General features: G+C 42.6%; 1 protein-coding gene across 2 annotated transcripts in view; it reads right to left on the bottom strand.

The window, feature by feature from the left end:
- Positions 1-17,159, bottom strand: part of TET1 (tet methylcytosine dioxygenase 1) — a 168,398-nt gene that overhangs the window by 124,542 nt on the left and 26,697 nt on the right. For both annotated transcript variants that reach the window (XM_066242442.1, XM_066242443.1), the window contains exon 2: positions 14,793-16,787. In XM_066242442.1, coding sequence (XP_066098539.1) covers positions 14,793-16,676 — 1,884 coding nt within the window. In that variant the 5' untranslated portion in view covers positions 16,677-16,787. The remainder of the gene's footprint in view (positions 1-14,792; positions 16,788-17,159) is intronic.

Here is a 17,159-nt window from a genome sequence, read left to right as displayed (position 1 = left end):
GCTCCTTAGTCGTTCATTCATTGCTTCTCATATGTGCCTTGACCTGGGGGTCTCAAGTCAAGCCAGGAAACCCTTGCTCAAGCCAGCGACATGGTGGCCTGACCTGTGGTGGCGCAGTGGATAAAGCGTCGACCTGGAAATGCTGAGGTCGCCGGTTCGAAACCCTGGGCTTGCCTGGTCAAGGCACATATGGGAGTTGATGCTTCCAGCTCCTCCCCCTCCTTCTCTCTCTCTGTCTCTCCTCTCTCTCTCTCTCTCTCTCTCTCTCTGTCTCTCCCTCTCCTCTCTAAAATGAATAAATAAAAAAAAATTAAAAAAAAAAAAAAAAAGCCAGCGACATGGGGATCATGTGGATGAACCTGCCCTCAAGCTACTAAGGTAGCACTCAATCCAGTGACTTTGGGGTTTTGAACCTGGGACCTCAGCTTTCCAGGAAGGTGCTCTATCTACTGTGCCACCATCAGGCAGATTGAACTTTAATTTCCAATTTGGGAAGAAGAAAATGGACCTGACTTAAAAAACAAACAAACAAACAAAAAAACCTGTACCACAAACTTCAGGTTCCCAAAAGTGGTACAAGTTTAGCAATCATTAGGCAATAACATTATTAAAATGCTAACAACTTTGCCCAGGTTGATTCACTCAGTGAATAGTGTTGACGTGGAGTGCGGATATCCTAGGTTCCACCCGAATCAGAACAAACGTGAGAAGTGACAATCTGCTTCTATCCTCTTCCCTCTCCCCTTTCTCTCCCTCTGCCACTCTTGCACAGTGGCTCAGTTGGTCTGCAAGTCAGCACTGAGCACAACTCAGATGACTCAAGCATCTGTCCAAGACAGGTATTGTTAGGTGGATCTTAGTTGGGGCAGATGCAGGAGTCTGTCTATCTATCTCCCCCTCCTCTCACTTAAAAATCAAATAAATAAAACATAAATAAAATGTTAACAATTTTGGTTATGCTAATGTTTTAAATTTGAAATAAGTAACTAATGATTCAAGTGACAGCAAATAATTGGAAATGGGAACCAAGATATATACAGAAAAAAGTTCAGCCTGACCAGGCGGTGGCACAATGGATAGAGCATCGGACTGAGACACGGAGGACGCAGGTTTGAAACTTTGAGGTCCCTGGCTTGAGCACAGGTTCATTTGGCTTAAGAACAAGATCATAGACATGACCCCATGGTCACTGGCTTGAGCCCAAAGGTCGTTTGCTTAGGCAAGGGGTCAGTTGCTCTGCTGTAGCCCCCCTGGTCAAGGCACATCTGAAAAAACAATCAATGAACAACTAAGGAGCTGCAACGAAGAACTGATAGGTAGGTAGATTGATCGATACAGGAGAGACAAGGACATAGACCTGTTCCTGTATGTGCCCCAAACGGGGCTCAAACTGGCAACCTAGGTGCTTCTGGACAAACCTCTACTCAACCAAGCTATCCACCCAGAGCGCAACTACTTTATTTTTAAATTTTTAAATATTTATTGACATTAGAGATAGAGAAAGGAAGGGGGATTGGAAGAGGAAAAGAAAAGGAAGGCGGAATGGAGGGAGGGAGAGAGAGAAACATCGCTTTGTCCCACTTATACATTCATTGGGTGATTCTTTTTTTTTCTTTTTTTTTTTCATTTTAGAGAGGAGACAGAGACAGAGAAAGAGAGGAGAGAGACAGGGGGGAGGAGCTGGAAGCATCAACTCCCATATGTGCCTTGACCAGGCAAGCCCAGGGTTTCGAACCAGCGACCTTAGCATTTCCAGGTCGATGCTTTATCCACTGCGCTACCACAGGTCAGGCCCATTGGGTGATTCTTGTATGCACCCTGACCAGGGATCGAACCCACAACTTTCACATATCGGGACGATACTCTAACAAATTATCTACCCAGAAAAAGTCGTTATTTTTTCTATATATTTTTTAACTTAAGTGAGAGGAGGGAAGAAGAGAGACAGAACCCTGCATGCTTCCCGACAGGAATCCACCCCACATTCCCCGTCCGGAGCCAATGCCCTGCCCATCTGGGACCATGCTGGCAACTGAACTATTCTTAGCACCTGAGGCAGAAAATCCATTGAGCCATCCTAAGCACCCAGGGCCAACATGCCTGAATCAATTGAGGCATGGCTGCAGGAATGAGAGAGAAAAAGAGAGAGGGGGAAGGGGGAGGGGCGGAGAAGCAGATGGTGCTTCTCCTGTGCGCCCTGACAGGGAATCAAACCTGGAACTTCCACACACCAGCTCGACCCTTTACCGTTCAGCCAACCAGCCAAGGTTTATTTTATTATTTCAGTACAGAAAAAACACTGGAAGCAAATATACCATATATTCATAGCAGCTGCCTCATGGTAGTAAAATTATAGTTTTTTTGTTTTTGTTTTTAAACTTTCTAAATGCAAATTACATTACTTTGATTCAGTATATTTTATTGCTTTTTAAAGTAACCCAGCATATTATATAAAACTGCAAACCCTATAGAAAAAAATTAAGGAAAAAAACAGTCATATATTTCTAATATACTCATATCTCCCTATGTATAAGACGTACCCTTTTCAAAAACTTTGGGGTCTAAAAACTGGGTGTGTCTTAAACTGTTGATTGTGGCATTTCCAATGTCATAGATGGAATTGAGGATGAGGCAATATATGAAGACAGTGATTTGTCATCAGACACAGATGAGGATCAGCTAATGGATGGGAGTTTTGACAGTGATCAGAAGTTGTATGAATTTTATGATGAATAAAACTGGAGTTCAATAACTATGTAATATTTTTTTTCAAATTTTGGACCCCAAAATTAAGGTGTGTCTTATACATGTGAGAGTATTATATATGGGAAAATATGGTACACCCCCTTCATCAAAAAAATCTAGTCCTCAGAGGTAAACACTGTAATACTTTGGTTTGGTAGGTATCTTTCTAGAATTGTTTTTCTAAATCCCATGCAGGGGTCGTCAAACTTTTTATAAAAACCGCCCACTTTTGTAGTGCTGGTAGACCTGGTCCCTACCACCCACTAGTGGGCGTTCCAGCTTTCATGACGGGCCAATCGTAGCGCTGTTTGGTTGCACAGTAGGGACCAGGTTGACCAGCACTGCAAAAGTGGGCGGTTTTTATAAAAAATTTGACAACCCCTGCAAGCTTTCATGCTTCTTTTCCTTTAGAATTCAGACTTGTCCAAACCTTACATCTTGTAATATCTCAATCACAAATATATATGGCAGTAGTTTTTTTATGGCAGTAATTTTAAACAACATAAGCAGCAACTTTTAAATATTTTTTTTTATTTATTTTAGTGAGAGAGTCAGACAGGAAGGTATAGAGAAGAGAAGCATCAATTCTTCACTGTGTCACCTTAGTTATTCATTGTTTGCATTCTCAAATGTGCCTTGATGAGGTGGGTGATCCAGCTGAGCCAGTGACCTTAGGCTCAAGGCAGCAATCATGGGATCATGTCAATGGTCCCATACTCAAGCTGGTGAACCCATGCTGAAGACAGCGACCTCAGGGTTTTGAACTTGGGACTTCAGTGTCCCAAGTCAATGCTTTATTGACTGTGCCAGCACTGCTCAGGCTATAAGATACAATTTTTAAAAGAGACATCAGTATATGAGAATGGACTGAATCTGCCCAATCTATGATAGTGCACTGGATGATGCATCAACCTGGAATACTGAGTTCACTAATTAGAAAACCTGGGCTTGCCTAATCAAGGCATAAACAAGAAGCAACCAACAAGTTGATACCTCCCGCTCCTGCCCCTGCATTTCTTTCTCTATTCTCTCTCTGAATCCAATAAAAACTTTTAAAAAATAAAATAAAAGGCCTGACCAGGCAGTGGTGCAGTGGATAGAGCGTCGGACTGGGACGCAGAAAACCCAGGTTTGAAACCCCTAAGTCGCCAGCTTGAACACGGGCTCATCTGGTTTGAGCACAGGCTCACCAGCTTGAAACCAAAGTCACTGGCTCGAGCAAGGGGTCCCTTGGTCTGTTGTAGCCCTCCAGTCAAGGCACATATGAGAAAGCAATCACTAAGAAAATAAGTGCCACAACAAAGAATTGATGCTTCTCATCTCTCTCCCATCTTGTCTGTCTATCCCAGTGGTAGTCAACCTGGTCCCTACCACCCACTAGTGGGCATTCCAGCTTTCATGGTGGGCGGTAGTGGAGCAATCAAAGTATAAATACAAACATAGATTTAACTATAGAAAGTTGTTTTATAAAGATTTATTCTGCCAAACTTAACAAAAATCTGACATAAAGTACTTGGTAAGCAATTATTATTATATGCTTTAACTTGCTGTAACTCTGCTTTATAAATTTTATTATTTTTTATTTTTATTTATTTATTTTTTACAGAGACAGAAAGTGAGTCAGAGAGAGAGATAGACAGGGACAGACAGACAGAAACGAAGAGAGATGAGAAGCATCAATCATTAATTTTTCATTGTGCGTTGCAACACCTTAGTTGTTCATTGATTGCTTTCTCTTATGTGTCTTGACCACGGGCCTTCAGCAGACCGAGTAACCCCTTGGGAGCCAGCGACCTTGGGTCCAAGCTGGTGGGCTTTTTGCTCAAACCAGATGACCCACGCTCAAGCTGGCGACCTCGGGGTCTCGAACCCGGGTCCTCTACATCCCAGTCCGATGCTCTATCCACTGCGCCACCGCCTGGTCAGGCTGCTTTATAAATTTTATCAAGGCACATATGAGAAAGCAATCAATGAACAACTAAGGTGTAGCAACACGCAATGAAAAACTAATGATTGATGCTTCTCATCTCTCTCCGTTCCTGTCTGTCTATCCCTTTCTCTGACTCACTCTCTGTCTCTGTAAAAAATAAAAAATAAATTAAAAAAAAATTTTATAAAGTAAAGTTACCTCCCTACTTTATAAATCACCATTACTGTGGAATCGGAAGGCGGTTAGAAAATTTTACTACTAACAGAGATACAACAGTGGGCGGTAGGTATAAAAAGGTTGAATACACCTGGTCTATCCCGTATCTGTCTCTCTGTCTCTGTCACAAAAAAAAAAAAAAAAAAAAAAAAATCACCCTGGCTGGTTGGTTCAGCCAATGGGAGAGCGTCGGCCTGGCATGTGGAAGTCCCAGGTTCGATTCCCAATCAGGGCACACAAAAGAAGCACCCATCTGCTTCTCCACCCTTCCCCCTCTCCCTTCTCTCTATCTCTCTCTTCCCCTCCTGCAGCCAAGACTCCACTGGAGCAAAGGCGGCCCCAGTGCTCAGGATGGCTCCATGGCCTCCACCTCAGGCGCTAGAATGGCTCCGGTTGCTAGGAAGCAATGCCCCAGATGGGCAGAGCATCGCCTTCCTGGTGGGCATGCAGGAGACTATCTCTCTGCCTCCTCGCTTCTCACTTCAGAAAAATACAATCAATCAATTAATCAATCAATAAATAAATCAAGATCAGCATGGTTTTGTTGACATAATTGGGATTTACACATGCAAGGATCCTAGACTTCAAATGCTTCTTTTTCCCTTATGGTCAGCTCTGCAGTTAGGTATGCTACTGAAGTCTCAGTAGTCATCCAAAAAGATGTCCTTAAATATTCCTTAAAGGCGTATTTAAGGACATATAATGTCTACCCTCAATTGAAGGAATTGGTAGCAAAAATTTGTTCCATATGCCACATACAACATATGCCAAAATGAGAGCCAGCTGCTTGAAACACCAAGAAAAGCATTTGCCAGAAAAGACTTGTATTACCTCACTCGCTTTAAATGGATAAAATAAAACTATGGCAACCAATTTTTAAATGACATCTGAAACTAGACTGTTATTATCCATAAGATAGTGGATAGTCAGTGGCTCAATCTGTGTCATATATAAAATATTACTTTTAGCTCAACATAAGCAGGTATTAATATTTTTCCAGGTGGAATTTGCATTAGCTAAGAAGATAGCATATTTACAATGTTATCTAATACACCGCTATTTAAATTAACCAAAAATATAATAATCCTTTAATATTAGCTAGAATAAATACTGTATTTCCTTCATGTATAAGATGCTCTCATGTATAAAACAAACCTTAATTTGGGGGCTTGAAATCTGAAAAAAAATGTATTACATAAAGTTATTGAACTCAAGTTTTATTCATCATAAAATTCATACAACTTCTCATCACTGTCAAAACTCCCATTGATTAGCTTGTCCTCATCTGTGTCTTATACTATATCATCCTCAGTTCCATCAATGGCATTTGCTTTTTTTTTTTTTTTAGAGAGGAGAGAGACAGAGAGGGAGAGAGAGACAGAGAGAGAGAAGGGGGGGAGGAGCTGGAAGCATCAACTCCCATATGTGCCTTGACCAGGCAAGCCCAGGGTTTCGAACCGGCGACCTCAGCATTTCCAGGTCGACGCGCCATCACAGGTCAGGCCCCATCAATGGCATTTGAAATGTCACAATCACAGTATAAGATGCACCCAGTTTTTGGACCAAAATTTTTCCAAACAGGGTGCATCTTATACATGGGGAGATACGTATATGAGAAGTTGTTTCACTATAGCAAAAAATTGCTCATTTAATTATTCAATTAATGTTAACTACATAAATTATACTATACCAAAACATCTACCTAAAGACATATATAATGCAATATTCCACTCTTACAAGCATACATACAAACAACTATGTTTTTAGGGTTTTTCTTGTGTTGTTTTTTTTTACAAAGACAGAGAGAGAGTCAGAGAGAGGGATAGACAGACAGGAACAAAGAGATGAAAAGCATCAATCATCAATTTTCGTTTAGACACCTTAGTTGTTCATTGATTGCTTTCTCATATATGCCTTGACTATGGGACTACAGCAGACCGAGTAACCCCTAGCTCGAGCCAGCAACCTTGGCTGGTGAGCTTTTTGCTCAAACTAGATGAGCCCACGCTCAAGCTGGCAACCTCGAGGTCTTGAACCTAGGTCCCCATATCCCAGTTTGATGCTCTATCCACTGCACCACCGCCTAGTCAGAACAAACAACTATGTTTTATTTGCTCTTATTAATACATATTGAAAATTATTTTTGAAAGTGTACCCTGTCCAAAGTACCTACTCTCTATGTCTTTAAAAAGGCCCCTGCCTGATCAGGAGGTGACACAGTCATGGATCATGAGCTTAAGACCCTGAAGACCCAGGTATGAAACTCTGAGGTCACCTGCTTGAGCATGGGCTCATCCGACTTTACCAAGGGCTCACCACCTTTAGCACAAAGTCCTTGGCTTCAGCTTGATCATGAGATCATAGACATGACCCCATGGTTGCTATAGCCTGAGCCCAGAGGTCGCTGGCCTGAACTCAAAGTCACTGTCTTGAGCAAGGGGTCACTGGCTCTGCTGGAGCTCCTCAGTCAAGGCACATATGAGAATATAATCAATAAATAACACAGGTGCTGCAACTATGAGTTGATGCTTCTCATCTCTCTCCTTTCCTGTCTGTTTTTCCCCCGTCCCCCTTAAAAATAAATAAATAAATAAGTAAGTAAGCCCTCCCACCCCCCCTGGCTTGGTAACTCTCCCAGAAGAGCAGGGGTTGTCGATTCAATCCTCAGTCGGGGCACATACAAGAACAGACTGAAGTTTCTGTTTTTGTCTTTCTCTCTCTCTAAATTCAATCAATATAATTTTTTAAAGCCTCCAAACCCCAGCATTACTTCTATCTTTATTGAAAAAATACAGTAATGCAGGCCTGACCTGTGGTGGTGCAGTGGCTAAAGCATCGACCTGGAATGCTGAGGTTGCTGGTTTGAAACCCTGGGCTTGCCTGGTCAAGGCACATATGGGAGTTGCGCTTCCTGCTCCTCCCCCCCTCTCTCTTTCTCTCTACTGTCTCTCTCTAAAAATGAATAAATAAAATCTAAAAAAAAATTTTTTTTAAAGTTAAAAAAATACAGCAATGCATATGTCTCAAATGCTAAATGACAAACACACATAAGGAATCCATAGCCAAGAACAAATTCCTGGATGACTATGAGTTATAAACATTGTGGTTTTAATTATCTGTATTTCTGAATGTGGAGAATGCTGATATAAGCTTGGCAGAAAAATAACATTTAATCTCTTGGCCAAATGATATCTCTGGGAAGACTACCTAACCATCTTGTTGTATAATTAGAGAAATATTCAACCTTACTATGAGAGACAAAAATGGAATCCATAACCCCCAAAATTATTTTTACTTCTCCCAGAGATTAGTAGTTAATATTTTTTAAAATAGCATATGCCTTTAGAGTCTTAGTATACTTTACCCCCCAAAATTGAAAGTTTTGTTTAAAACTATAAATGAATTTTTTTCTCATTCCAACTCTCTATAAGTAAAATAATTCTAATGTAAAGAACAAACAAATGTATAAAATATATTGGCTTACCAATATTCTTAGGGCATCCAAACACAGGGCCTACAATTATTAATAAAAGCATCAAATGTATATCAAGTACGTAGAAATAAACCAATAAAATGGCCCTGTCCAATGGGCTCAGTGGATGGAGCATAGGCCCATTGTGCAGATGTCCCAGGTTCAATCCTCATTCAGGTCACACATGAAAAGTGACCATCTGCTTCTCTTCTCCTCCCTCTCCTTCATCTCTCTCTTTCCCTCCTGCAGCCAGTGGCTCAACTGGTTCAAGCGTCAGCCCAGGTACTGAATATAGCTTGGTTGATTCAATCATTAGCCCCAAACAGGGGTTGCTGGGTGGATCCCTGTCAGAGCACATGTGGAGTCTGTGTATACCCCACTTCACACTTTAAAAAAAAAAAGCCTGACCAGGTGGTAGCGCCCTGGACAGAGCATTGGACTGGGATGCGGAGGACCCAGGTTCAAGACCTTGAGGTCGCCAGCTTGAGTGCGGGCTCATCTGGTTTGAGCAAAGCTTACCAGCTAGGACCCAAGGTCGCTGGCTTGAGCAAGGGGTTACTCAATCTGCTGTAGCCAAGTAAGGTGTTGCAACGAAAAACTAATGATTGATGTTTCTTATCTCTCTCCATTCCTGTCTGTCCTTATCTGTCCCTATCTATCCCTCTCTCTGACTCTCTCTGTCTCTATAAAAAAAGAGAGATAAAGTATTAAATTAAAAAGTTACCACATTTGCCTGAAAAACATACCAAATTCTTTGTATTTCTCTATGTAACTTTTCTACAAATCTGAATAATGTCAAAATAAAATATTTTTCAAAAGATAAAATATAGGCCTGACCTGTGGTGGCGCAGTGGGATAAAGCGTCGACCTGGAACACTGAGGTTGCCGGTTCGAAACCTTGGGCTTGCCTGGTCAAGGCACATATGGGAGTTGATGCTTCCTGCTCCTCCCCCTTCTCTCTCTCTCTCTCTCTCTCTCTCTCTCTAAAATCAATAAGCCTGACCAGGCGGTGGCATAGTGGATAGAGCTACGGACAGGGATGCGGAAGACCCAAGTTCGAGACCCCGAGGTCACCAGCTTGAGCGCAGGCTCATCTGGTTTGAGCAAAAAAAAGCCCACCAGCTTGAACCCAAGGTTGCTGACTCCAGCAAGGGGTTACTCGGTCTGCTGAAGGCCCGCAGTCAAGGCACATATGAGAAAGCAATCAATGAACAACTAAGATGTTGCAATGCACAACACTAATGAAAAACTAATGATTGATGCTTCTCATCTCTCTCTGTCCCTGTCTATCCCTCTCTCTGTCTCTGTAAAAATAAATAAATAAATAAATAAAATTTAAAAAAAGATAAAATATATGCCTGACCTGTGGTGGCGCAGTGGATAAAGCATCGACCTGGAAATGCTGAGGTCACCGGTTCGAAACCCTGGGCTTGCTTGGTCAAGGCACATATGGGAGTTGATGCTTCCAGCTCCTCCCCCCCTTCTCTCTCTCTGTCTCTCCTCTCTCTCTCTGTCTCTCTCCCTCCTCTTTAAAATAAATTTTAAAAAAAAGCACCTCTTATCTAAGAGTGTGCCTAAAAAAAAAAAAACTTAAAAAAAAAAAAAGATAAAATATATGACCTGATTACCTGACCTGTGATGGCACAGAGGATAAAGCATAGACCTGGAATGCTGAGTTTGCCAGTTTGAAACCCCAGGCTTGCCCAATCAAGTTACATACAAAAAGCAACTACTGTGAGTTGATGCTTCCTGTTCCAAGTCCTTTAAAAAAAAAGACTATTTATTGATTTTAGAAAGAGGAGACAGAGAGAGAGAGAGAGAGAGAGAGAAAGGGGTAGGAGCAGGAAGCATCAACTCCCATATGTGCCTTGACCAGGCAAGTCCAGGGTTTCAAACTAAGGACACCTCAACATTCCAGGTCAACACTTTATCCACTGCACCACCACAGGTCAGACAATAAAGTCTTTTTAAAAAATGAAATGGCCTGACCAGGTGCTGGCGCAGTGGAATGAGCATCGTCTGGAACACTGAGAAACCAGGTTTAAAACCCAGAGGTCTCTGGCTTAAGTATGGGATCATAGACATAACCTCATGGTCACTGGCTTGAAGCCAAGGCTGCTGGCTTTATCTCAAGGTTGCTAGCTCAGCTGGAGTGCCCCCCAATCAAGGTACAACTAAGGTGCCACAACTATGAGTTGATGCTTCTCACCCCTCTCCCTTCCCATCTTGTCTGTTTCTGTCTGTCTCTGTCTCTCGCAAAAAATAAAAATGAATAAAAAAAAATTATAAAAAATAGATTTTAAAAATAAACATGCATAAATAATATATGTAGTGCTACCCTGACCGGTTAGCTCAGTGGTAGAGCGTCAGCCCAGTGTGTGGATATCCTGGGTTAGATTCCTGGTCAGGAGAAGCAACCATCTGTTTCACCACCCCTCACCCCTCCCCCTTCTCTATTTCCTCTCCTGCAGCTGAGGCTTGATAGGCTGGAGTGCATCAGCCCACTTGCTGAGGATGGCTTCCTGTAACCTCCACCTCAGGCGTTAGAAATAGCTCAGTTGCCAGCATGACTGCAGATGGGCAGAGCATCAATCCCAGACAGGGGTTTCCAGCTGGATCCCAGTTGGGGCACATGTGGGCATCTCTCGATCTCCCCTCCTCTCACGTGGAAAAGATGAAAAAAAAATGTAGTGCTTGGGAGATTATGGCCCAACAGCCACGGTCATTTATCCATGAACAAATACTGCTTTTATTCACACTTACAGGACTTGACAACAATGGCCACACTGCTTGCCAGAGCAGATATACACATACCACACAACACTTAAATTTATAAACCTGAGTATTTGAGTTGCAAATATATCCTCTTTTCATTTAACTAACAATTATTTATTGAGTACTTATCACTGTACCAGCCTAGACAGGCACTAGAAAAAACATAGTTTCTTAGGGTACAGTGAGGGATGAGTGATGCATAGTCTTGTTAGACAGGGAAAGAAAGATGTGCCATGAGCATCGACACTGAGGCAGTAAGATACAGAGTGACCCTGGAGGTACTGCTGAAATTTCAAGTACAATGTGAGGAGAAGTTGAGCGCAAATACGAGAGAGGAGGTCAGTTGTGCCAAGATTTTAAAGGTCTTGTGTTCCATGCTTAACAAATCTAGGCTTCTTCTACAACTAGAAGGCACTGAAAGTTTTGCTCTATTTTCTTTTGTTTTGTGAGAGATATCACACATGCAAAAGACAACTAAATGTGTTCAAGTAGGAAAATTGGGGTTTCAGAAAGAAAATTTGAACTGCACTAAGGAGAGCTTGCTGAAGAACATTCTGACTTCCTGCGAACTGGTTGGCTGATAGCTATATCCCCAGTGCACAACCCAGAGTAGAAGTGCAATAGTTACAGATAATAAAGAGAATACTAAAATTGCTCCAGTAAGAAATAAAGACTTCAACTGTAACCTGACCTGTGATGGCACAGTGGATAAAGCGTCCATCTGAAACGCTGAGGTCGCCAGTTCGAATCCCTGGGCTTGCCCAGTCAAGGCACATACAGGAAACAACTACTATGAGTAGATGCTTCCCACTTCCTTCCCCCTCTTTCTCTCTCTCCCGCTCTTTCTCTCTTCCCTCTTTCCAAAACTCAATAAATAGAATCTAAAAAAAGAAAGAAAGAAAAGAAAAGAAAAAAAGACTTCACACTGGCCAAGAAAATGGAGAGGTAAAAGTGCTCAGATCTTGTAGAATAAGAAAACCTAGCATCAAAGATAGCTAAATTTTTCATTTTGGGTGATCATGTAGATTACATATGTAAGCCATTGAACCAACAAGTATGTAATGCAAGGCAAGTAGCAAGTTTAGGAAAAAAGAGAACAAATCCATTCACACCTGTTAGAAGAGGTAGAGTATCTTTGGTATTGATGCCACTCTGCATTATTACAAAACAGGAGCTTACAAGAGAGATCTTGCTGGTAAAAAAACATTGCTACTAAGTGTTTCAGATGTATGTCTGAACTCTTAAGTACTGGCAACATTATAATCAATTCTCATATTGTAAAGTTACTTGAGTAAAGGAAGATTATTCATTGCAGATGGTTTGAAATAACAAAATATTTTCAAAATACCTTAAATGTCCATCAATCGATATGTTTGGTTAAATGTCTGATCTTTTGTTTGCAATGGCTCAAATAGGAAGTCAGTATTTTTGGACAGATAATTTAAGTCATGAATAAGATAGGGCCTGACCAGTAGTGGTGCAGTGGATATAGCATCAACCTGGGACACTGAGGTTCCAGGTTCAAACCCCAGAGGTTGCTGGCTTGAGCCTAAAGGTCGCTGGCTTGAAGCCCAAAATCACTGGCTTGAACAAAGGGTCACTGGCCCGGCCCTGGCGGGTTGGCTCAGCGGTAGAGCGTCGACCTGGCGTGCGGGGGACCCGGGTTCGATTCCCGGCCAGGGCACATAGGAGAAGCGCCCAGTTGCTTCTCCACACCCCCCCTCCTTCCTCTCTGTCTCTCTCTTCCCCTCCCGCAGCCAAGGCTCCATTGGAGCAAAGATGGCCCGGGCGCTGGGGATGGCTCCTTGGCCTCTGACCCAGGCGCTAGAGTGGCTCTGGTCGCGGCAAAGCGACGCCCCGGAGGGGCAGAGCGTCGCCCCCTGGTGGGCAGAGCGTCGCCCCCTGGTGGGCAGACCGTGGCCCCCTGGTGGGCCTGCCGGGTGGATCCCGGTCGGGCGCATGCGGGAGTCTGTCTGACTGTCTCTCCCTGTTTTCAGCTTCAGAAAAATACAAAAAAAAAAAAAGGGGGGTGGGGGTCATTGGCCCGCCTGGAGCCACTCCACCAGGGCACATATGAGAAGCAATCAATGAACAGCTAAAGTGTAGCAACCACGAGTTGATGCTTCCCATCTCTCTCCCTTCCCGCCCTCTAAAAAAAAATTAAAATGAAATAGGAAAGGTTGACTGAATTTAAATTCAACTTTTCAACTATTCTACCATACCTATATTGATAACAGACACAAAATAAGTATTAACTAAAAGTGAGTGAGCTGAAAATCATAAAACACCACAATTGACTGGTGTTTTCAAGGTCTGAAAAGCACATTTGAGCATTAACCTAGCTCCATAAAATCCTTTTCTTTTTAACTTTTTATTTATTGATTGATTTTAGAGAAAGGGTGGAAGAGATAGAAACATTGATCTGTTCCTTTATGTGCTCTGACCAGGGATTGAACCGGCAACCTTTGGGTATCGGGATGATGCTCTAACCAAATGAGCTCTTTGGCTAGGACCATAAAATCCTTTAAATAAAGTCTGAGTCAACCAATACTTTTGCTACTTTAGGTTCATGGAATGTAATTATGAGAATTTATATTTATCTATCACAGGGGCTATTATAGGAGATACAGGATGCCCTAAACCAGGGAAGGGCAAAGCAGACACGATCTCTCCATGTTGCCCAAGCTAGCATGCAGTGGCTGTTCACAGTCACTATCCCACTACTGATCAGCACTAGAGGTTTGATCTGCTCATTTCTGCCCTGGGCTGATTCGCCTCTCCTTGGGCAACCTGCCGGTCCCTCACTCTTGGGAGTCACCATATTGATCCTGAACTTAGTGTGGGCACTATAATCCAATACTCCTGGTCTCAAGAGATCCTCATGCCTCAACCTCCAGAGAAGCTGAAACGACAGGCGCACCAACCATGCCAGGCTCAGCTTGTAATCACCATTTTAATCCCAACAACCCTGTAAGAGATGTAGAATAGGTAAAAATTCTCCTGCCAAAAACTGAGAGGAAAGCTGTGTTATTGTTATACCTCCAAGACAAAGTTTCAAGATTAAGCATGCAGTTTAGTGTTTCAAAAGAAGTGTAATTCCTCTGGTTTCTCAGGCTACAAGGAAGTTAATGAATTTGTTCTACTCTTAAGATTTATTTGAATCAATCACTTCCAAAAAGGACACATACCTAGTCAAAATGAAGTATAGTAGAAATATTTGCAAAACTACATTTTATACATTTCCCTTATGTCTCCATCAAACTCCATCATGAAAAAGACTGTAGTCTAGTTTTCTGAGACAAATTCTAAAAACAAGCTTCTGTGCCACTGCCCTGACTTGTGCTTGCTCAGTGGATAAAGCGTCCACCTGGAATGCTGAGGTCGCCCGTTTGAAACCCTGGGCTTGCCTGGTCAAGTCCAATAGGAGGGGTTGATGCTTTCAGCCGCCCCCCCCCCCTCTAAAATGAGTAATTTATTTTTAATCTTAAAAAAAAAAAAAGACATACTGCAGGTCTGTCTACAAATTCTCATGGATAGTTTAAAGCAACACTTTCCACCACAGAATAGGGCTATGACACTGAAGCAAACTGTCTCTGTACAGATTATTCTACCCAGTCTCCCAGGTGCCTCCCAGGTTCTTGGGTAGTTACTCACCTTCGAAGACACAGGGACAGGTGGTTTCTTTTTCAGTTCCTCACATTTCCTCTTCTTACAGACCTGGTGGCTGTGCTTTCTGTTCTTGCAGTAAGTACACTCCCCACAGTTGTCCTTCTGTTGGCAGGGCTCACAGACCCCACATCGCTTTCGTTTCTTTTTTTCCTGAGGAGGTAGCGTAGTTGTGTAGGAAGAAGAGGAGGTACTGGCAAGTGACACTGGCCTAGACACCATTATGGTGTTGATCTGGGGGCTCGCTCCTTCGGCTGTGCTGGGAATAGCCTGGGAGTATTGGGCAATGCCTTGTGAAGCGTTGTTGAGTCCTTTCTCCAGGGCTGAGAACGAGAACCCCTGAGTGTTAGCTGGTGGAAAACTTATATGAACTTGCTTCTCGTTTTCTATATTGTTTACAACCATTGCTGGAGGTATAGAATTGATCTCTGAGTTTGATGACGGTTGAGCAGTGTGACCTGAGCCCAAAGACAAAATCTGCATAGTGCCCTGGACCTCAAGCCCACATGGAACAGTGCTCTGGGGATGAGACCATTCTGGGAAAGCATTACTGGTAGCCATTGGGTTTAGAGACGCAGAAAGAAATATAGGTGGGGCTGAGGCATTACCGCCACCCATACCAAGGATATGTTGATTTAGGACAGCACCAAAGAGCTCTCCTTGAACTGAAATAGTACCAGGTATCTCTGGTGGGCCTGGGGTCTTACCCAGAACTTCTCCATTAACTGGATTAGCACCAGGAACTTCCCATTGATGTGGAACAGCATTAAAGGCCTGTCCTAACACAGGGTTGTTTTCAGGAACTTCCTGCTGATCTGGGGTAGCTTTGAGTATCTCTACATGATCTGGTTTAGCACCAAGGGTTCCTTGTTCTGAGCCTGCCAAGAGGAATTTTAGTAATGTGGTAGGATACATTGACCCACCAGTAGACAAATAGTTTCTAAGGTCCAAATCAGGTATAACCTTATTAAAGCTGGAGGTGACGCAGGAATCATGTTCACTTTTGAAGGGATCCAGGTTAGAATCAGATAATTTAAGAGACTCTACTCGTGAACCCAAATCTTCTAACTGAATGCTGGTGTTTCCTTCAGAGATAACCTCGAGAGGTGCTCTTTGGAGCAAAGGAGCACACAGAGTGTCCTGAGCAAACAATCTAGGGGGATCAATGACATCATTCAGCGTCTCTTTAGGGAACAGTCCTTCACCACTATGGGTCCCTTCCAATGCCCCAGGAAGGATTTCTGCTGCAGGGCCACCGTGATTAGAAAATTTTTTTTTGGAATCTTCGACTCTTTGGGACAAAGATTGGGTTGTCCCTTGACTCTCACCTTTAATTAAAGATGCATTTTGTATGCCAATGAGATTCTCTATATTAGGAGGGGTTAGGGGGTCTTGTGTTGGGCCAGAATCATTCTCTGAGTGTTTTACTTCCATATGACTAAGTCCCTTATAATCACACTCATGTTGCTTTTCTAAATTCTTAGGAGGTGAAACTTTCTTGGGTTTGGCTACGACCACTGGGGGTCGGGAGAGTCGTCTGCTCAGGGAGGTGCTTCGCAGAGCCATTGTGAACCCATTGCAAGTTAAGGACTCCGGGTTCTGAAGAAGAGCCTCCGCCCTCTCCAGTTTCATCCGTGCTGCTCCAGCTCTTGTCAGAAGGCTCCTGACCGGCATAGGTGGTTTGGGTTCCGTTTTCTTCTTCACATCTCTTTCTTGAATTAATTGCTTTAGTTTCCCAGGGCTCACTGTCTTGACTGATGCCACATTTTTCTTGGCTGCTTTGGATGTCTTCTTCAGTTGACTGTTTTTCTTTTTGTTTAGATCTTCCCTCCTGACTAATTTGGAAGGCCTTGCGTGGCGGGATCGAGACATAGCTACAGAGTAGGAGAAAATAAAAGGGCACAGGGAACAGAGTCATTGGTCCTTTGGAAAGTCTCACTTTTGAGGAGAATCTGGATACACCATGGTTGAGCTTATTTTGGTCTGAAATAACAAAAAAAAACATTGGAAGTGAGTCTTTTTCCAATGCATTCTCCCATATGAAACAGAGTACTTACTATCAATTAACAATTAAAATTAAAGAACTGACAACTTTTACTGTAAAAGTATAATAGACAGAAAAACTGCTAAAGTATTCTTTAAACTCTAGATTCACAATAAAATTCCTTTAGTGTGGTCCAACGAGTATCTGATGACAACTGATTTAGCTGATGAAGTTCTTTGAATAAGATAAGTCTGAGGGTTTTTTTAATATTAGAAATCACACTATTGTTCTTACATAGAGTTTAAAGGTCTAATCCCAACCTTCACAAATGATCCCAAGGTCCCTGGCTTGAAGCCCAAGTTCACTGGTTT

The sequence above is a fragment of the Saccopteryx bilineata genome, chromosome 9 (assembly GCF_036850765.1).
Source record: "Saccopteryx bilineata isolate mSacBil1 chromosome 9, mSacBil1_pri_phased_curated, whole genome shotgun sequence".
NCBI lineage: Eukaryota > Metazoa > Chordata > Mammalia > Chiroptera > Emballonuridae > Saccopteryx > Saccopteryx bilineata.
Note: the sequence above shows the minus strand (reverse complement) of the source record. Positions and strands in the feature narration are given on the sequence as shown.